This window comes from Rhipicephalus microplus, chromosome 1 (assembly GCF_043290135.1).
Source record: "Rhipicephalus microplus isolate Deutch F79 chromosome 1, USDA_Rmic, whole genome shotgun sequence".
NCBI classification, from domain to species: domain Eukaryota; kingdom Metazoa; phylum Arthropoda; class Arachnida; order Ixodida; family Ixodidae; genus Rhipicephalus; species Rhipicephalus microplus.
This window is the reverse complement of record NC_134700.1, coordinates 269,675,784-269,698,670: the sequence shown is the minus strand read 5'-3', so window position 1 is coordinate 269,698,670 and position 22,887 is coordinate 269,675,784. Positions and strand designations below refer to the sequence as shown.

Below are 22,887 nucleotides of genomic sequence, written 5' to 3'. Positions count from 1 at the left end.
GGAGTGCATTTCGTTCGTCAGTTATCTTATTCTGTTCACATGTGGGAAAACATACGTCGGCCAAACTAGTAGATGTTTGAATGAGCGATTGAGAGAACACAATTACAAGGCGGGTAAACTGCCGCCAGAAGGTTTTCTCGCTCTTCACATTCACGCGTGTGGCTGCCGGCCTTTGTTCCAGAATACAATCATTGTTGGTCGGCATAAGGATGAGATGACTTGGTTGATCATAGAAGCCGAACTTATTGATGCTCTTGAAGATGTATGTATTAGCAAGCCTTCAATTGCCTTGTCACCCAAGGAACTGGCATTCCTGCGTACGCAGTGATACGTGATTTTATCTGTGAAGTTTTTTCTTGTCCCATTTATCGTTTTTTTCTTGTAGGTAGATGGCAATGTCGTGCATGTATCTGAATTACACGTGCTTATCTGCTTGATCACCTGACGATTATGGCTTAAAAGCGGCTTGGAGGTCGAAAATAAACATGTTGTTGCTGGTAGCGCTCTGTCTTCTCAGTCTATTCTTTCCTGTGTTCGTTTGTTTGCCTCGCGCTACATAAATTTCTTTCAAATGTTTCACCAACAAGCCCACATCGCCACTCTTGTCGGCACAATATTAACATATTAACACGTCAATATCCTGTGGTATGTTTTTTTACACTATTAAAGGCATACATAAATAATGCTACGGATCATAGCGTTTATTACGCTGCGCTCACAATGCGACTTTATGCACGAAAAGGCGGATGTTTCCTACCCTTTGCTAGGATGATAGGGTGCTACCACCTATCCGTGGCCTTGCATTCTACAAATGACGGTCTCCGAGATTGCGCGCGCACGACGCGTGCCCGCTATTTCTCGCTATATCGGAGGTCATCTTTTCGTTTGCTATGATTACTGCCAGATGACACTCAAATCTCACGCCGTGTAGAGTCACTGTATATGCTCCTTACGGGAGCAGAGTTGGACATAGGTCCGCCATCTTGTCTGGGCGGCGAAACCGTGCTCCGTTTCTGCAGGCGACTTGCTTAAGGCTGTTTCACATGCCGCGATTGCAGTGAAAAAAAATCGTTAATTTCGCTCCAATCGCTCTGTTCGCAACCGTCGCTAATGGCGGTTTCGTTTCACATGGACCGCGAACTATCCGCGATTTTCACTCTACGACTGGAGCGGCGAGTTCTTGCCACCACTCATTGTGGCAGACACGAATGTAATGTAATAATATGTGCATTATGATATCATGAAGTTATCGTGAACGGTAACGAAGGGCCCGCTTGTTTCGTCATTTAAGAACACTTTGCAGTCTGAAATCATTTTAAAATGCACAGCATCGGCCATTAGCAAAACAAACACGTCGACTCTATTTCAACGGCTTGGCCGGACCAGCCTTATTTCGATGGCTCCCGACCAAAAATCGCTCCTGCCGCTGCGATCAGAGCGAAAATTTCCAACATGTTGGAAGCTCGCCGCGGACATGTTGGAAGCTCGCCGCGGACCGCGGCGGCGGGAGCGAACTGCCCTTTTTTTCGCTGCGAGCGAATTCGCAGCCTGAAAATCGCTACTTTTTGTGTAATGTGAAACGGCCTTTAAGCCTGTCGCCGATAGAAGGAGCGTGTCGCCAATCGCCAGTCGACGTGCCTAGCATGTGAACGACCGGCGAAGAAAGAAAAACACCTGCTTTTGGAACTGTTGCATGAGAGTTCAGAAGCATTTTTCAGTCTGTCTAGTAAGGAAAAGCGCAAAAGCGTAGCGTAGGGTCAAATAACATGCACCGCCGTTGCCGCATGGTCACGAGGCGCCAGCTATGGAAGATAAGCAATAACTCACAAACACAAAACCTTCGGCCTCCGCGATAAAAAGAGCGCCCCACCAAGTATTTCAGTATGTTTTCTCAAAAATGGTGCTGAATCCACGCAAATATATTGCTTTAGAAGATTAAGGACATGAATCTAAAGTAAATAAAAGCACCCGTTTGTAGCTAACGAGCGCATGACAGTTACTTGATGGATTCCAGGTGGACGGCGACCGCTTTAGGTGGTGCGGCCTGTGCACTGGCTTCTCCGCAGTGCATGGCTGCTAGCAGCGTTAGAAAAGAGATGGGCTACTCATGCTACCTAAAGATAGCACATACAGTGACTCTTTAACGCCGCGTATGCGGGTGCCTCGCTGCGCGTGGCCGGCCATCAAGGCACCCTAACGCGGCGCCTCCAGAATCCCATTCACTGATCTTCTCGCGCAGAACATCAAATAAACGTTTTATTCACTGTTCTAAGACAGAATACTGTAATCTTTCGACGTCGTTTGCAGTGAAACATGCAGTTATGGAGCCAAATTGTTTTAGGGTCGAAGCTCCTCAGGCCGCGGGTCGATCCCTCCTCTGTAGTTGTAGTTGTAGTATGTAGCCACATCTAGTTTATCAGTTGCTCAATAGATGGTGTTCTGTGTATATGTCCTTGGGAATAGCATAACCAGATGACGTTAGTGGTTTTCTTAGCATATCCACGAAGTGAATGATGATGAGTGGGGCGAAGTGCCCATCCGTCCATTCGTTCGTGCTTCCGTCCATGCCTTAGTCAGGCCCCGCCGCGGTGGTCTAGTGGCTAAGGTACTCGGCTGCTGACCCACAGGTCGCGGGTTCGATTCCCGGCTGCGGCGGCTGCATTTCCGATGGAGGCGGAAATGTTGTAGGCCCGTGTACTCAGATTTGGGTGCACGTTAAAGAACCCCAGGTGGTCAAAATTTCCGGAGCCCTCCACTACGGCGTCTCTCATAATCAAATGGTGGTTTTGGGACGTTAAACCCCACAAATCAATCAATCAATGCCTTAGTCCGTCCTTGCTTCTATCAGTCCGTCTGTCCATCCGTCCGTGCATCCATGCGTCCATCCGTGCGTCCTTCCATCCGTTCTTCTGCACGTCCATCCTTCCCGGTGAACGGATGGACAGACTTTTCGTCCCACTCATCATCATTCACTTCGTGGATATGCTGTAATTTTTTTTCATCTCACAAAATTCGTTTGCTCAACTTCCACATAATACCTCGCTAGCTTTTTTTTTATCTTTCGGCCAGTCATCCAGTTTCTTCGGCAGAACTTGGATGGGCCACACACTCATTCGATGCTACGAGCTGGCGGGTAATAAAAGGCCGTTTCATCGTTCGAGTGCTGAAACTGAGTACCATTGTCTGAAGCGTGGGACTGAGCCGAATACACAATTTTCGAAATGTTGGGCGAGTATTACCGAGCAGCGTCCTCGCTGTGCTACAGCATGCGTTTACAGTGAACGTGACCTGCGAGTAGGATCGCATCGTTTCGCACTTCCAGCGACTGTCTCCTAAGTTGTCTTGTAATCACAGCTCGCCGTGCTTCTGTTACAAACGCGGTGCTAAGAAAGAGAAAAAGATAGAGAACTCCCCGTTTGTAGCACGAAGCAATTCCATATAGATTACGAAGTAAGAAAAGCTTCTTAGTTTGAAATTGGGACCGACGTCTATCCGTGATGCTCGTTCTACCTACTGAGCTAACAAGGCAGCTACTGAGTCACGGCGCAAGCGCAAATTGCTGTTTCCCTTTCTATTTTATATTTCTTCTTCCTTAATCTTTCAGCCACCTTGTGGGATTCCACAGAAATAATTTGCATTACTGGGGTCCATGTGCACCGAGTTGTCGATGAACTTCCTTTTTGATCGCATGTAGGTACTACTGAGATTATGATCTATGTAGTGTATAATGTTGCAATGTATGTATTTTTATGTAGCGTATTATGTGCCTTATTTTTTGTTTCTGGATGACCATCGAGTTATCATGTTTGTTATTCTAGACAGTGTAAAAATATCGTTTTTAATATGCTGTTCATATATGTATTAAATTATAACTACAATAAGCACTCGTAATTATGGCGCGCTACCCATGAGGTGCTATATCTATACGGTTTACTTTGTATTTATTTTTCCGGCTATTTTTGGTAGGGGGCTGTGAACTAGTCAAGCTGTTTTAAAGCGCAGTCTTTTTTTCCCAGCCCTCTCTTTCTGTATTGCAGAACGGAAAATAAACATTTATTTAATTTAATTGTTGTCAGGGTTTGTGAACATCATAAACCCTGACAAAAACACCGGTCGGAACCACTGGAAAACAAGATTAGAACACAATTTCCCACACGGACAATAAGAGTGCATTGTTGCTAGTACCTTGATTTGCGATAGTTGACAACGATTCATATTGCAGACACTAAACAAGAAAAGGAATGCAACGAACAGGATGGGCTGTTGTCCTGTTTGACTATGCTCGCTTTTTTACAAAAAAAAAATACTTTTTTTCTTTGTTTTGTGACCTGTTTTTATCAGCAGTTTCCTTTAAGTACTGAAGCAATTGTTCGTGCATTTAATGACGTAAATACGTGAGTGAGTTACTGATTCATTTGAACCGTCTATGCTAAACACACACACACACACGGTGATACGTAGCAGAACAGAGACTAAACATTTCTCACTGAGATGATCGTGTAAGCCGCAAGTGTTTATGTTTAAACGGCAGTTCCGGACAGCGGCACAGAATGACAAAAAGAAATAAAAACGAGACGGACATGCTTAAGCAAAACTCCTAGCTGGACTAGTTGGAACGAATTCATCTTTTAGACACTTTGTGCGAAACAAACAGGGAGTAAGAATGGAGATGGAACAAGTGAGCGTAATCTAACATCTGAATTATTTCGAAAAATACATCTGCTAAAGTAGCCAACGTAATCTCCGTGAACTCGTTGCGCGCAAGCACACACTCACACACACACACACACGCGAACACACACTAACACACACAAACACACACACACACACACACACACACACACACACACACACACACACACACACACACACACACACACACACACACACACACACACACACACACACACACACACACACACACACCACTCGAGCATATACAGATTAGCGCGTTCACAGCAACAGACTACGTCATCTGCACATCTAGCAAACAACTAGGAAAAATAAAAAATCGTCATTGAATGTATGATGAAAGTAGTGATGTTTCTTCATTCAACATAGCAATGGAAGGATGGCTGATGCAATTTTCTTTTAGTTGTTCAATCTAATGTGCTTGCACAATTTCTCTGGCTGTTTGATTCTGGTGTTTGAACAAAACACTAGCGTTGCTAGGGAAGCAGGCACGCTTGCAGAAATTTGAAGGTTGCTTTGTAAATGTGAATTAACTTAAAAAGGAAGAGCTTAGAACAGTGCGTTAAGCGAGAATTTGAATATAGAGCATAGACAAACTTTGCTGTGTGTGCGAAGAAACAGACGACCTAGAAAGAAAACTACGTGATAATATGAAAATAAGCTATGTATAGAGAAGACATCACCACGTGCTAGCACGTCTCCAGTCGCACTTGCACAAGCACACACCACGATGCAATGACCTCGAAGAAGATGGCCATTCACAGAATAAATCTCGCTTTCTTTATTTTGATCGCTTGAGTTCCTTAGTCGTGAATCGCTCACAAAACATCGGCCAGCGAAGAAGCGTCATGGAGGTACCCAGACGTACGCCCCATGAGCAGCTTAATGTAACTACGAGGCCACCCAATCAACGACCTCGCAGCGGCACGTCCCGCTCAGGGCCGGGCTTACTTCACCTCGTGAGATTTGCAAGCAGATTGCTACAGAGGCACTCGACTGATGCTAGGTATTCTTACGACTCTCAGCTGAACCTGAACAAGCGTCTTGCGTTTCCCGCCTAACGCCCTCGAGCTATATATGCCTTCGAGTGGCGACACGAGTGCTTTTCTTTTCATGCCGCGTCACACCCGCGCTGTTATGCCGTCATGAAGCAGTGATTTCGGCCTCACAACGTGAAATGGTCGTTACCGTTACGTTGTGCTCCCTGCGAGAGAACTACACGACAGGACAGCACAACGAATGAGCCGGTGCAGACGGTCCCGATACGGCGAAGCCCGATTGTACGCGAGGGTACGATTTCTGGATATCCGCGTGTTTACTTGTCACTTCGTGAATAGTTGCCTAACACGGAGAGTCAAGTTGGACATTAGGTCCACGTGCATAGAGCCACTGCACGAAGCTCCTGCCGCACGTAGGTTTCTTGCCCGTTACGGACGTCGCGCCCCGATTCCGCAGACGAGCATTTCCCGTTCTCTTGAGAACCATAAAGCAAACGATACTCCAGTGATTCCTCAAAGAGAGAGAGAGAGGGAGAGAGATAAAGATGCAAGGAAAGGTGGTAAGGTTAACCAGGCCCTGCTCCCTGCACTTGTGGAAGAGATAAAGGGGCGAAAAGATTCCTCAGGTGGCTCAAAGCATTTACGTCCTCTGAATTGTACGTGCTTATACCATCGCCGATCAGTGCAAACTTGTAGTGTGCATTATACCTCTAGACTATGTTCACAAATTTTCATCACACTACAGTTTTTTCCAGCAGAAAGTCCTAGACAATCTCGGCACGGAACTTACTATTAGTGAAGATGAACGGCCCAATGAAGAAAAAAAAACAGCAGTTACAAACGAAATGTTTTTCTGACCTGGCTCCTGGTCATTTCGCGCAAATATATTTTGTTGCGTGGGCATGTGTGAGAAGGCTACAGCTTTCAGTAAAATTTGTGGATTACAAAATACTCGTTACAAGCAGAAAAAAAGTTTCTTTGGGCCCTGATTTATTATCGTCACGTCTAGATGAATGTCTTACGATACTACGTCTTCCATCACCTGGTGACCCACATTCTTTATCTAACCGGTTGTAGGGAGATCATCCAAAGGATATACCGGATATTGCCTATGTCGTATTAAAAAAATGGTCAGAACCCATATACCTTGAAAATTGGCGTTATGTGAAGCATGTGGGTAGAAGGGCGTTAGCTACACGCACCACCAGCATGTACTGTGGTAGGCTGAAATGTTTTACAAACACGTGATGGTGGTTACGTGTGCACACATTGCGGATTCGCGTACATCCGTGACGTCTGTTCATGCGTCCATGGGTCATGAAAACATGTCCAGTGTGCTGTTGACATCTTAACACGGTGAGTGTCAGCACCATCAGCATAAGCATAGTTGTTACTATAATAGTCCGTTAGTGTGGCGATGAGGTGCCTATGTACACTGAATTATGTTTAGTTGCCTGAAATTTTTGGTGCATGTCTCTTACGAAGAAGTGGTCGATGACACTTTCAATCACCTATGGCACATACTCGCTTACCTGTGGCACACACTCTGATATGTGCCATACTTCTGGCGGGAATAGTTTGATGACGTACGTGACTATATTGTGACAATATTGATATAATGACCAGTGAGTCATGTTGATATTATCAACTTACACGCTCCATGCTAATTTTGGTTTGCACCAAGTTATGGGGGTGATCACGAGAGCACCCAGAAGTAAGCGGATAGATAGATAGATAGATAGATAGATAGATAGATAGATAGATAGATAGATAGATAGATAGATAGATAGATAGATAGATAGATAGATAGATAGATAGATAGATAGATAGATAGATATAAACGCTGGAAGCACCTGCAGTTTGATAAGAAATAATTCACATTCAAAAACGGAACACGTCAATGCCTTTAGGTTACCTTGGAGACTTTTCTTTCCTGCCTCTCGTCTCCTTTCCTCCGCTTGCGCAGCATGTCGAGTTTTCAGTCGGGAAGACTACTGTTTAGAAAGATGAAATAAAGGTCGCTTAAGATTGGTGCACCCGCAAACCCGTGAATATACCTGTTTTTTACATACTTTTCACCCCCTTTAACAAGATTGTTATTAAAGTAAATAAGTAACAACTCTAGAAACTAATCTAGAGGCATCCCACAGCACTGAGTAAACTTAAGCCCGTCGTTATACCGAGTGACCAATTGTTTTACACTACACCAAATTTTGGCTTGTTACTAGATAGATCCTCAACATCTATACTAATGGGCTTGGAATTTTTGGGTTGTCATTGGATAAGATTTGGACTTTATCTGCAGAATTGCTTACTGAAAACGGTTCATCAAGGCATGATATTCAGGTACTATGAAGAAAAGATGGCACCTTGTGCTGCCAAATTTCGGTATCCGAAATTATTGCTTGGAAAGGTACTTTCGGCTTATACGTTTCGGCACTGCAGAATAACTCAGTGTGATTACGTGTTGTCTGCCTCATACGCTCTCGGCAAGACGTTCTAACAGCTTAAACGCTTGCTGTACGGCCTTCTTTGCAGGAACATTCTTTGGAGCAAAATTATATTCTAGCACAGTATTGGCTTTTCGCCAAAAACAACCGATGGAAACAATAACAATGAATCCTTCTGTATCAGAATTTACCGCCCTAAGCTCGTTATGCACACGAAAGTGCATAACCGGGCAATGCTCCTTACGTCCACACGTCCCTATTTTAGCGAGCACATTAACACACTCAAACAACTCGGGCCTACATACCTTATTCGCTGTAAATTTACTGTAGCATCCCTTACTCACTGCTACTCTGAGGACTGTAAAGTAGTAGGAATAAATAATTTGTTTAAATTTTTTTGGAGGTGTGTATCATTCATCAAAATGTTTTTTTCGAGATGCTTGGCAAAGTGCGGGGTATTAAAGAATGTCTTACCAACGACTGGGTTATTTTTATACTTTTTGTAAACGTTTGCATTGTTCATTATCTATGTAAGTGAGCGCGCGGAGGGACTATTGACAAGATGACTGCAGTTTCAAGTTTGAACAAGGACCTTTCAAGAGCTTGCAGCAGCTGAGATTGGTCAGGACACCCGGACTTCCTTGTTTCTGACTCCATAGAACAGAAAATTTTCCGCACGGTTCTTCAATCGTTGCAATGAGCAACAACCACCAAAAACTACAAAAACGTGGTCCCCAAGCAGTAAAGAAAAAAGCGGCACTGATGCGATGGGAAGCAACAGTCTAACGCGCAGAAAGACAAGGCATACGTGTTGCCACTGAACAACTACAGAAAGTATGAAAAATTTGCTACGAGCACATTTAATGCAGAATCTCATAGTAGTAAGGCGTCCCAGTGCATCAGTCCAATTGCGCTGGATAATTACGCAGTCCAAGAGCAGGGCTGTGTGGTAGCGTTGAGAGTAGAATATTTAAGGGAATTATGTAGAGTATTGAATAGTCGCCCTAATGCAGGATGAATGCGAGAGAGAAACGAGGAAGCAGGTGTTTTAACCTGGAGAGTTTGACCTAAGACTTTAGACGTTATGTACGCGCTTATATACTATTTCAAGCACTTTCACTTATAATGAAAGTACGCAGTTCCTGCAGTGATCATCCCAGTTCTGTGATTTCCTGTACTCGCTTTCGGAAATGAGCAAATGCTTGTGGTATCGCATTACCTAATATGCTTTCTAACATTATAGATAATTAACTCGCCTTAAGTTATATTTCATGGGGAATAGTGAAAGCGCAAATAGGTGTGGCAGGATATGTTACCAAACGTGTTAAATAAACAATGAACCAGCAGGCATAAGGATGAAATACTAGCTTAAAATTGTTTCGAATTGCACAAGCATACTCTTAGAGTGGTCGTTGTTAAATTTGATTACGAGTTTTTAATTGATTTAGCGGATCAATTAATGCTATTTTCATGAAAAAAAGGGGACGTTTTATCGACATTGCATGAAATGAAGGTAACATCATTAACAACTCTCAACTTGTGCGTTTAAAACACGTGTCACAGTTCCCTTGTTTACGTATTCACCTCACTGCCCCTGCACGAAATATGCTGTGTCAGAACTTCATTCTGCAGGTTAAGACTGGGTATCTCTGAATTGTTTGTGATTAGAATTCTGAAGTTGATGGGCTGACTCACTCGATATTGTCTCATTTTCGATCCTCTACAGCGGTAACCATGAATCTCGTGGACGAGGCGCATGAGCTGTTCGAGCCTACTTCGGGCCCAGTGCCAGTCGACGCCAACGGCAGCGATAACATCACCGAACTTGAGAATGCCGCTCACCGCGACGAGTCCCTGGCACTCATCGAGCTCGCCATCCTCACCTTCATCTTCGCGCTCACCGTTGTCGGAAACTCGTGCGTGCTAGTGGCCCTGAATGCGCGCCGTTCCAAGATGACGCGCATGTACTACTTCCTGGTACACTTGTGCGTCTCCGACCTGACCACCGCATTCTTCACGGTGCTCCCTCAGCTCGGCTGGGACGCCACATACCGCTTCCAGGGCGGCAACCTTTTCTGCAAGTGCGTTAAGTATGGCCAGATCCTGGGTCCTTACCTCTCTTCGTACGTTCTCGTGGTGACGGCCGTGGACCGGTACCAGGCCATATGCTTTCCACTCTCAAACTGCTCCTGGACGCCCACCAAGTCCAAGCTCCTGGTGTCCTTAGCGTGGGCCGTATCGCTGCTCTGCTGCGTGCCTCAGCTGTTCGTGTTCAGCTACCAGGAGGTGGCGCCGGGCGTGTACGACTGCTGGGGCACCTACATCGAACCATGGGGCTTGCGCGCCTACGTCACGTGGTACGCCGTCAGTGTATTCTTCATCCCGCTGCTGGTGCTCGTCTTCACATACGTCTGCATCTGCCGCGCCATCTGGCAGAACTTGTACCTGAAAAGAAAAAGCTCGGACGTTGAAGGCCGTGGCAAAGCGTACCGCTTCAAGAGTCCGCAAGGTGGCGCCACCTCCAGCACCAACTCGTCTTCGTACGTGCGGGGTCCACTGGTTCCGCGCAGTCACTCTTCAGCTCGCGGCCTGTCAAGGGCCAAGATCAAGACGGTCAAGATTACCGTGGTGGTGATCAGCTTCTACATCATCTGCTCGTCTCCATTCATCTGCGTCCAGATGTGGATGTACTGGGGCTCGGGACTCGACATGAGCGACGCCTGGACGAGTGAGTACACACGCGAAGCATTCTATGCTGCATGTGTCATAGTTTCATTTTACACATAGCTATACGTTTTTTAAGTTGTATAGCTTGGTCCGAAAACAGGGAATTAGGGCTATATATCATATTCGTGCAGTAGATTAAACTGGAAATTATATTTTAACGTGCGAAGCAGCAGACGGACAAAAACGATGGTCTTGTTGAAGGTGTGAAGCAGGGCACCAATGCAGGCAGTAGTGGTCCTGTTTACTCGTTCGTTCGTTTTATGGCTTGTATACATGTGCTGTTTTCATGGTTACAATTAACTGTCACGGACTCACCCAACTTTCAACTTTACGGAAATAGTATTTGCAGACTACATAACGTTATGAATAGTTATGTTCCGCCTAAAGTTGGCGTAGTTGTATAAGAGTCCTCAGAATGCATGATTACGAATAGAAGAGCAAGTTTTGCAGGCAAAACAAACACAACAAACAAGAAAAGTATTTTCCTAAACGCAATATTGCGAATGACAGGATGATCTCCAGACGGACGTGGGTATTACGAAAAGCGACGATATGTTCTGCAACCCAGAAAGAGGCGCGGCTCAGTGGAACAAGAGAGAGATATGGAGAATCAAAGAGCAAAAATGAAGATTTCAACCAATGTACGGATTTGGTGCCTGCTCATCCACAACCTCGATATACTAAACGACTAAGGCCGCATCTTTCCGGGACGGCTGCCAAGGTGTGAGTCAAAACTTTTTGACGCGAAGCAACATGCAGAGCGTGTTCACTTTCTCGCAGCAATATCGCGCTCCAGTGATCCCCGCGCGTGGCGGTATTCCCTAGTTCAAGTTCTGACACTCTTAAGTCAACCTATTTACGCGAATTCACTTGAGGTGCTCAGATACCGATGAAACTTTGCGAAGTGTCCGGAGGCAAGATCTCGCCTCTCTGCCATGACACCAAGCATTTCCGTACACTACAGCGACTTTCCGTTCGCAAGTCGATCTTTTTGACACTGTCACGTAAGCAGAGTAGATTGCATGCTCACGCAAGATTTTGAAGTTTGCGTCTCAGTCTTGACAAAGCACGCGGAAGCAGAAGCACTACGAGTTCAGCCGGAGGACGAGCAGCGAGACGCGTCATCCGTTGCTGGGATAGAACCATGGCGAAGGCATTTTTACTTGAACTTTCACCGAATGGCTCCTTTAAGAACTTATTCTAGGCAACGTCTGCGCAAGATATTCGTGAAATTTTAGGCAAAATTGATCGAATGCTGAAGTAAGCACGCGTGTTCGTATAAGAAGTGCACATCAGCCACTCTGACGAGCAGGCATAATCCTGCGATTTTTGTGGCGCCAGCATCCGTTGAGCTGCACGTATGTGCATAAAGAAAGTACAAGAAAATGGGAAGGTTGTGTATATGCGTTTGATACAAAGACTTATTCTTTTAATACGCGCATAAGAGGTTCCCCAAATCATGCTGATTCGCCTGTACAAATTTAGATGTGTACAAACAGGTTTGCTGACTAATATACCATCCGAAAAGTTCAAAGCCAAGGATATCGCTAAGTAAAAGTGTATATTTAAGAACAACTTACAATCAGTGAATGTCCTGCCAAACTTATACGAACGTGCACAGAAACTGCGAAATTTGAAAGTTTTTTTTTTCGCTAAACACGTTTGCATAACCAATTCGGCACAATGCTTATCTTCCGCTGTTGTTTCTTTGCGGGCGAACAATGGGTCGTTATTTACGCTTTTGAGCTTTTTTTCCCGCCCAGTAAACATAACATTTGATGTCCCTGAACACATTCAATATGCAACCTTTAGGAACGCCGGGATCAAAACATTGCGATGGTATATACAATTCATCAAAAGAAAAAAAAAAACACGCAAGAGTAGAAGCTTGGACGCGCGCATTACGGTAAGGAGAACAGAACTAATCCCCCACGATCATATTACTTCGCTCTTCAGAAAAGAGAAATGTGGACGCGGCGACTTAAGGGAAACGTCAGCAGCCAAGAAATTATTTGTTTCCAGTGGCATCAACAAGCTGAAGGGTCGCGGGAACCATCTTTGCAGCTGTTGCTTTCAATTTCCATTAGTACTGGGCTTTTATTTTCTGCATGCAATTTTTTTAACAGCGGACCTGTCGTAGCTGCCCATGGTTTGTGTGGTGCTGCGGAAAACTGCACAGGTGGCCATGCGCCAAGGGTATTGGACAGGCCCAGCTAACGAGCACGGCAGGCATGCGACGGTTAAAAATGAGGAAAACGGCACCTAGTTCGGCCAGTTGGAATATGCTCATGACGACAATTACCACTGTTGTTGTTGCTGCTGCTGTTGTTCTTGACAGAATGGCAAAACCCACCACGGTGGATCGGCCGCGAAACGTGTAATGACGGCCGTCAAAAACATAAGACGGTTGGTTGGTTGTTTCCTCAAAAACTTGGCGCAGCCCACCCAAGAAGATAGGCCATGAATCGTGCGGTGCTTTGGTCTTAAACTAATTCACTTCTTGGAGGGAGGGGTTGCATCGATAGGGTATTACAGGTAATAATTTAAAGCGGTGGGATTTCAAAACATAGAAAAAACTTTGAAAAAGATGACATAATAAACAAACACACAAAAAACAGGAAAAAGGCATATACGCCTAAAACAACTGAATTTGGCTACGTTTAGCATTTTATTTTTTTAGACTCTCGTAAGAAATTGTAAGAAGATGGTCGGGTGGAGGAAAACGACTGTGTCGTAGTTTATTTCTCCTCGTCCGTGTTCTGTTTGCGCTGACCGCCATAGGATAAACAATCACTCTGCTCGACGAAGTGAAGCACGTGAAGGAAAGAGGGAAAAAAGAAAAATATAGAAAATAAAACAAAAAGAGAGAAAAACACAGAGCAAGATATAAAGAGTAAGAAACAAAGCAATCGAGAAAGAAAAAGAAACTTGAAGAAAGAGACACATAGAAAAAAAACATACAAGATTATATAAAGACAGGGACAGATATAAAAATACAGGAAAGTATAGAAATAAATTCAAACGAAAACAAGATAGAAAACAAAATTGGCCCCGTATCTGAATGTTTCACTGCAAATGTCGAAAGACGGTAGTCTTGCGTGTGGAGAGAGAGAACAAAACGTTTATTTGATGTTCTTCACGAGAAAATCGATTAATTGTATTCTGGAAGTGCTGCGTTAGAGAGTCTCAATCCGTGCAGCGAAGGTGAACGAGCGCATCGAGGCACGTTAGACACGAGCGCCATCTGGCAGTTATCTTTGAAAACGAATGAAGGCGTGCGCGCCCGCGGAGAAAGATGCGCGCCTGTCTCGGTGGCGATAAGGTGTAGAACGCAAAGCGACGGGCAGGTGCCACCACCGTGTCGCCTTAGCAAAGCGTTGGAAACACTTGCCTTTTTGAGCATCGCGTTGCACTGCCAGCGCAGTGTGATAAACGCTACGGTCCTTAGAGATACTTGTGTGTGCCTTCTCTAGTAAAAAGGCACACATACAATACAACGAAATGTTGTTATGGTTCCTCAGATATGCGCAATAATTGCTTTTTAATTGACAATAACACAAATATGAATGCCGACTCTTGAGAAATATTGGTGGGCGCTGTAGATGGGGTTGGCCGTATGAGTTGTTTGTTTGGTGCTGACCTGCCGTTAGCGAGATCGTTACTGTGGACAAACAGACAAATGTACAGAGACTTACGGAAAGACAGACAAACCAAAATTCTAACGTCAAAGGTCCCCAAGAAAGACAATCGTCTTTACAAAAGCAGGGAGCAAAACAGAGAGACGAAGACAGAGGGGAAAAAAACAGCGAACGAAGCAAAAGTGGTCCCCGAGCTGCGCTCTTCCTTCAAGCTTGGCATTACTCGTGCGAAGCTGCCATGTTTATTTACTTGTGAAGCACTTTAAGAGGAGCAGGCTGTCGTATGTTGTCATCGTTGCTTGGCAAAACACGGGCAAACAAAACCACATTCGGCATCGCCAGTTGTAGCCTATTGATCATGATAATGATGACCTCACATGGATGGCGCAAAGGGGATGGACCAAGAACTAGGTGGCAGCTGTAGCATGTTGAGCGCATGCTCGCACCCAAGGGAAGTAATCTACTTTTTCTTCTTCGAGCGTCTTCGAGATGATAATGGCTGAAGCAAAGAAACGTGGAATATATCCAAGTGTAGCATATTCAGCACGCATTCGCGCAAAGATGTTTTGCTTGTCTTGAGCTAGAGAACCTGAATGATGATAATAAGTGCAGACATTACTACTATGGCTAGCAAGAAAACGACTACTCAAACTGTGTATAAATGTTGAATGAGGAAGCAAGCGAGAAATAGAAAAAGAGAGAAATAAAGGAGAATAATTAGGAACGAAAATAGAACTATAATGCAATGAAGAAAAAAAGACAAAAATTATTTGAAAGAAAAGACAAGAAAAAAAATTGGCACATCGCACGTACAGTGGAAATTGATGATATGCGAAGCACAATTGAGAAAGGTTGATATGTCATTTTAAAATCAGCACAATGTTACGAGGTGGAAATAAATGATGTCGTACATGACTTACGTGTCGTGATTATCATGTTTGATGTCTCGTTTTCCTTCGTCATCTATTTAGGTCACGTGATACCAAATTTAGTATATGTGGAGCTAGCGAAACGGCCGCGAGCATGCTATGAGCGTGGTATGTTGTCAGCTTGTCAGGATTATCATGTTTGCACCAGTCATATACTTTCGTTATCCATTGACGTCACGTAACACCGAATTTGGCATATGAGGAGCTAGCAAAAAATGGCAGCATATCCACGGAGTGAATGATGGAGAGTGGGGCGAAGCATTCGTCCGTCCATGCGTCCGTCTGTGTGACCGTCCATGCGTCTGTTTGTGCGCCCGTCCCTGCGTTCTTTCATGCATCCGCCCCTGCGTCCGTTCATGCGTCCATCCATGCATCTGTTTGTGTGTCCGTTCGTTCATCTATTCAACACTTCAAGTCCCACCATCTCGCATCTTTTTATCATATATTCCCCATATAGAAGCACCGCCATCCAGCGGACATTGCAAGGACTAAACGAGAGGTGGCACACGCACACTTTCTTACGGCCTGCGCTTTGGGTCCACTTCCCACCTTTAACCACCTCGAGTTCATGGTATATTCTAGTTCACTGTATTCATGGCACTGCGACCAAACGCTCGCTAAACCTTTCGAAAACCAAGGAGGTTACGCCCAGCGAGTATAACGTAGCAACCTTTCCCTGTCAGATAGGGCTCAATTTACATGCCAATGGCTGCTAATGAGAAATGAGAGACAGGAGAATTCGGCTTTTACTTTCTTACGGCTTGCGCTTCGTATCTACTTCTCATTTTTAACCACCTTGAGTTCATTCATGGTATATACAAGTTCATTGTATTCATGGCACTGCGGCTCAACGCTCGCTAAACCTTTCTAAAGCTAAGGAGGTTACACCTAGCGAGTATAATGTAGCATCCCTTTCTTGTTCGATAGTGCTCAATGTACATGCCAATGGCTGCTAATGGGGATCGCAGCGTGCGCGTTGACTAAAAGCCGAATGCTCATGTCTCTCATTCCCCATTAGCAGCCATTGGCATGTACATTGAGCACTATTTTTTATTGTTAAACAACGCACAGAAGAAATCTCTCACTGGCACCACCTTGGAGGTCAAGTGTTATACCTATTTCGGGTATGTGCCACTGGTGGTTACATACGAGGGACGCCCAAGCCACGCCATAAGGAGCTTCGCTCCTAAATGGCCGCGAGCGCATCATGAAGGACCCAATATACTCCAATGTAACGTTGACGCGCGCGCACGCTGGGCACAGCGACGCTACGTTAGCAAAACGTGAGCTCCCTATAGCAAAAGGCGAGCACTCTATATTTATTTTATTTACATACTGCAGCCCATTAAGGGCTATAGCAGGAGTGGGTGAAAAAAAAAACAGAGCAGAGAATTACAAAAGTACAACTTCCGGGAACACACTACAAAATAACACACGAACAAAATACAATATACATGGCAATTTCCTTCAGTACAAAAATAAACATCCAATGAATGGGCACTGCGGGGCGTACATATTAATAGAACAAAGCAAGGAACTATTGGCTAGATACGACTTCTAAGATAAGGCAGGAATTCATTTATCGATGCACTCCTAATCTCCCCCGGCAGTAAATTCCATTGTTCTATGGTTCTAGGAAAAAAGCTAAACTTGAATAACTTGAATAGATTGGTGTGTGCGTGAAAAGGGGCGAGGTTTAGGGCATGATTATTTCGAGTAACGGTTGGCATAGCATACGTAAGATAGCTGTTATCGGAGAGACGGTTAACTGAGTGAACGATGGCATGCAAGAATTTAAGCGACTCGATATCTCGTCGAGTAGAGAGTGAGGTTAAATTTAAAGTAGTAATGGCGGATGTAGGCGAAAAATGGTGGTCATAGCGTCGACAAATGAAACGGATTGCTTTTTTTTGCACAGATTCAATTTGTTTTATTTCTCTTTTTTTGTACGGACACCAAACAATAGAGGCATAATCAAGAACTGGACGAATTAGTGTTTTGTACATTAGTAATTTAGTTTCATATGGGGAAGTTCTGAGGGTACGTCTTAGGTAGCCTAGTTTTTTAAGAGATTTGGTGCAGACTGAATTGATATGTTTAGACCAGGAGAGGTTAGTGGTGAAAATCACGCCAAGGTATTTATAGTCTGAAACCCTTTGGAGCATTAGGTCATTGAAAGAGTAGTTGAAAACGGAAGTCTGCGTTTTGGTAGTAAACGACATCGAGACAGTTTTACGGAAATTGATATTCATTTGCCATGTGTCACACCAAGAGCAAAAGGCACTAAACGAATCATTGAGAAGATAGTGATCTTGAACGGAGTTAATGGTGTTATATAGAACGCAGTCATCGGCGTAGAGACGTAATTTACAGGTAATAGATTGTGGCAAGTCATTAATAAAAATCAAAAATAATAAAGGACCAAGAACGGATCCTTGTGGTACCCCTGATGTGACTTTGATTTGAGATGAATTGCCAGAGTTAAAGCTAACGTATTGGGAGCGATTAAACAGAAAATTGGCAATTAGGTTTACTAGACTAGAATTTTTTAGGATGGCTTCGAGTTTTTTGAGCAACTTAGAATGCGAAACAGTGTCGAAAGCTTTTGCGAAATCAATGAATATTACGTCGACCTGGTGGCCGCAGTCAAGACTTGCAGATATGTCATGGGTAAATTCTGTCAATTGGGTTAAAGTGCTGAACCCCCTACGAAAGCCATGCTGCAGATTAGATAAGACGTTGTTAGTCTCAAGAAAGTCGATTATATGTTTATAAATGATGTGCTCCAACAGCTTGCCGGAATGTGATGTCAGCGAGATGGGACGATAGTTTAGAAAAAGCTGCTTATCACCAGACTTATAAATCGGCCGAACCTTGGCCAGTTTCCAGGCACTAGGAAAAACACCCGAAGATAAACATTTCTGAAATATGATGGTAAGGTAACGAGATGACCATAACGCATACCGAATTAAAAAAGAGTTTGGAATACCATCGGGACCGTCTCCCTTTTTTGCGTCTAGATTCAGAATAAGATTCAACACACCAGCATGACTGATAGTTACATCAGTAATTGAGCCTATATCGGAAGGGGAGTTAAAGGCAGGGGCAACATGATTATCGACGGAAAATACAGAGTGGAAGTAAGTATTAAATGCATGGGAGATTTTCTGGTCATCAGTAACAGTTTCACCGTTAATCAAGAATGAGGAGGAAGAGCAGCTACTAGGCAGAACTGATGTCCAGAATTTGCGAGGATTATTTTTGAGTAAAGAGTGTAATTGGGTGCCGAAGAAAAAATCCTTTGCAGAAGCCATCATTTCGGCAAGCTGTTTTTTAGCTTTCAGGAACTCATTCGTGCTATTAGGTATATCAAGGTTCATTCTACGCCTCAGCCTGCGTACACGACGAGATAGGTGAAGAATATCTCTATTCATCCAAGGAAGTTTCTTATTCGTTTTTTTAGTTTTTATTGGAACAAAGCGATGAATGCACGATTTTACAATGTTTTCAAAGTATGACACAAGAGTATCTACGTCACAGTTGCTGCTCATGGATTCGAACAGAGAAAAAGCATCAGCAAGGCAATCTAAGATCGAAGTATCGTTAGCACGATTAAAATCCGGGAATGTTGTGAACGAATACACGGTTTTAAGCACAGGATAAGACAGAGTCACGATAACCGCCTTATGATCCGATAAACCTTCGGTAGTTTCACATTTAAAGCCAGCTTCCGCAATGTTAGAGCTTACAAACATTAGGTCGAGAAGTGCGTCCAGTCGAGTTGCATCACTAACCAACTGCACCAAGTCATGCGACAACGAAAAATTGAGTAGCTCTCGGCCGAGGCCAGGTTCTCGACCAAAAGGTGTCAGAGAAGGCCAATGAATACCGGGTGCATTGAAATCACCCATACAGATAATATTAGATGAACCAATATTGTGGTTATAAATATAACTATTGAGATTGCGTATATGATCGACGGAGGTGCCAAGTGGGCGGTAGCAGACACCAACCATGAGATGATGCTTGTTTAAGTAAAGCTTGCACCACACCGATTCAACATCTAGAGGCACAGGCAAAACAGAGAACGTCAAGTCCGATCGAAAGAGTAACGCAACTCCCCCCGCCTTTGCCGCTCCGTCGATCACAACGAACTAGGGCGTACCCGGGTGGAGTTATCTCAGAGTCGTAAACGCCTTCATGTAGCCAAGATTCAGTTACACCTACTATGTGCGGGGAAAACGTGGATACCAGAGAGACAAAGCTAGAAAATTTATTCACTAGACTTCTTGCATTGACATTCAAAATTGTTAGGTCATTACATGAATATTGGGATAGTCAGGGAGGAGATGAAGATTCAGCGGTGGGAGCAGGGTGACGTGAAGATCTACGGGAGGGTACTTTAACAAGCGTGTTAGAAGTTGCATTTAAGGTATACTGAATGTCATCAATAAAAAGTTTATTGAAGCGCAAACGTACTTTAGACCCGCTGTCACGAAATGAAGCAGAAGCACCCCAGAGCTTTCTCCGGACAGAGCGCACACTTTGGGAATAATCTTCCGTGACGTAGCAGTCGGATCCTTTGAACTTTGAGACGTTTTTCATCACTTTTATTTTATCGCTGAAGTCTAGAAGCTTCACAATGACGGGCCGAACATGGCTGACTCGGGACCTATAGGCGTGACCGACGCGGCCCAGCGGTAACCGGCACGAAATGCGACATGCGGCATTTCGCGCTGATGCATTACCCAGACAACACTGCGTCTCCATCGTTTCGTGCCGGAGGGATGCTGGACGTGCTGGAACGCGCATGCGTCAAACTAACGCAGCGCGGCGCGCGCCTGCGATTATATGGCAGGACTAGCGCCTGGCGTGGCAACGCCGGCGAGCATGTCCACAGCGTCACGTCAAAATGTATTGACGCGTTCACTGTGGCATGTAGTCATGGTCTCACATGACACGCATCTCATGATTATTATGTTTGCACAACTCACATACCTTCGTCATGCAATAATGTCACGTAATACAAAACGGCCGCGAGCCCATCATGAGTGTGGCATGTAGTCACGTTGTTACATGACTCGCATGTCGTGGTGATCATGTTTGCATGTTTCATTTACCTATGTTGTCCGTTCAAGTCGCGTAATACCGAGTTTAGCACATGTGAAGCTAGCGAAACGGCCGTGAGCGCATCATGAGCATAGCACGTAGTCATGTTGTTACATATGACACACATCTGATGTTTATTATGTTTGCACCAATATCATACCTTCGTCATCCATTCATGTCCCGCAATACCAAATTTGGCATAAGTGAAGCTAGCGAAACGGCCTCCAGCGCATCATGAGCGTGGCATGTAGTCATGTTGTCACATGAAACGTATCTCCTGATTATCATGTTTGCACCAGTCACATACCTTCGCCATCCATTCACGTACCGTAATACCGAATATGGTATATGTGACGCTGGCGAAACGACCGTGAGCGCATTATGACCGTGGCACTAGTCCTGTTGTTACACGACACGCATGTCATGATTTTCATTTTAGGGTCTGTCGCTTGTGTTCGCCTTACAATAATGTCGTGCCATACCAGTTTTGCAACATGCCATGTGTACGATACCACCGCAAGAGCTGCAGGACCAATAAATGTAAATAATCCGATTAATGACAAACATGCCATGATTGTCACGTTATGACTTGTTAAATATGTTCTTCACGCAGTCATATTATGCCATACAAAGTTTGGTATTGATACCATAGATAGATAGATAGATAGATAGATAGATAGATAGATAGATAGATAGATAGATAGATAGATAGATAGATAGATAGATAGATAGATAGATAGATAGATAGATAGATAGATATATAGATAGATAGATAGATAGATAGATAGATAGATAGATAGATAGATAGATAGATAGATAGATAGATACGCTCAAAGTTGCTGAAGTTCGCTACTAAAAACGCTTCGCATTTAATAAAGAGACAAGGAAAGAAAGAGGGAAGCAAATATAAAGAAGAGCTTGGCTCCTCAATTTGAGGCTTTGAGCCACTATAGGGTGAAGCCGACCTAATTTTGTTTTCTTCGGCTCAGTGAATAGACGCTAAAAGACATATATATATAGTTCCAACACGGGGCTGCCCGATGAGGCCACGGCAGTGCGCATTATGGGCTCCTGCAAGATTTTTTTTTTTTAGTGAACAAGAACAAATGAAGACACCCTTCCTGTTCTTTTATTTCCACCTAAATTACGATTAGGCCAGATCCAGGCGCAGTAATTGGACGAGAGCAAACGTAAATTTTCGAGTCACTTTCTGTCAACACGGAAGAAGCGAGAAAGCAATTAACGACAAGACAGGCGCAGGCTCAAAGTGCAGGCCCTTTCATCTTTGACAACTAAATTCTATAGGTAAAAGCCAGCTGTTATTCATTCCGTGCAAGTGCTTGTGGAATAAGATTATCAGGTCGAGGATTTGTTGCTCCAAGGGACTTTTTTGCTTTTTACTGTTGTACTTAGTGTTTTGCGTGCTTCGGGAGAAAGCTTCATTCGATATGCTTTCGAAATGCCCTTCTGTGTAGAAACATCCGTCTACAAGACAGCCAGAAGATTAAATATTCGGGTTTGAAGGATTCAGGCAAGAAATCTTGCCACTGACTTCCCCCCCTTTTTTTTGCTGCACCTAATTTGTAATTTTCTTAAGCACATCGTTTTTATTTTATTTATTATCATTTTGAACATTTGTATTTTTTTTGCAATATGTGCACCTGCGCCAATGAGCTCTGCATAATTTTTGGCAAGGTGCAGTCGCAGATGTTTGGAAGCGGTAGAGAGAATAGATGCAATAGCTGCTACAAAAAGTACAGCGAAATCTGGTATTAGCAAAGGCGAATGGCATACGTCAAATATTTTGAACCAAAATCTTTCCGAATTAACTCTCGGAACACCGAAGAAGTCTCAGAGAAAGGTTTATTGTGACAGAAACGCCGGGAGGTTGACCTGAATCAATTTGCTGTCCTGCAACTCAGTGTTAGTAGAGGGGAAGGTGTGATAATTGGTGTTGATGACAATGAGGTTGAAAGGGGCGTTCAAGCGAAGTCTTGGATCTTCAGAAACCATTTAAAAACCTCTACCCGAGTTCTCTCTCGGGCAAAAACTTGTTAAGTGCTTTCATAATATCGCGCTGCCCAATTTTTGAGATGCGTCGTCTTCTGCAAACGAATCTTGCACTGTTCACTCATTTACCCGTCACGTTTAATCTGGTAACCGTTGCTAAAGACAATTTTTCTTGGATGTTTTCTACGACGATTACGTGTAGCTAAACCAGCCGAACTAGGATGAGCCTGAAAACGCCAGGTTTTATTACGGAGGGCAGCGCATAGTTTTCTGCCAAGTCATGACCGTTTCTGAAGTTTAGGAATGCCCGATAATGCATGACCTCGTCGTATAC

The 22,887-nt window shown here is 44.1% G+C and overlaps 1 protein-coding gene across 1 annotated transcript in view; it reads left to right on the top strand.

Moving 5' to 3' along the window:
- Positions 1-9,874: 9,874 nt before the first annotated feature.
- The window catches only part of LOC119164973 (oxytocin receptor), a 51,271-nt gene continuing 38,258 nt past the window's right edge, over positions 9,875-22,887 (top strand). Inside the window, exon 1 of the mRNA XM_037417175.2 lies at positions 9,875-10,868. Coding sequence (XP_037273072.2) covers positions 9,875-10,868 — 994 coding nt within the window. The remainder of the gene's footprint in view (positions 10,869-22,887) is intronic.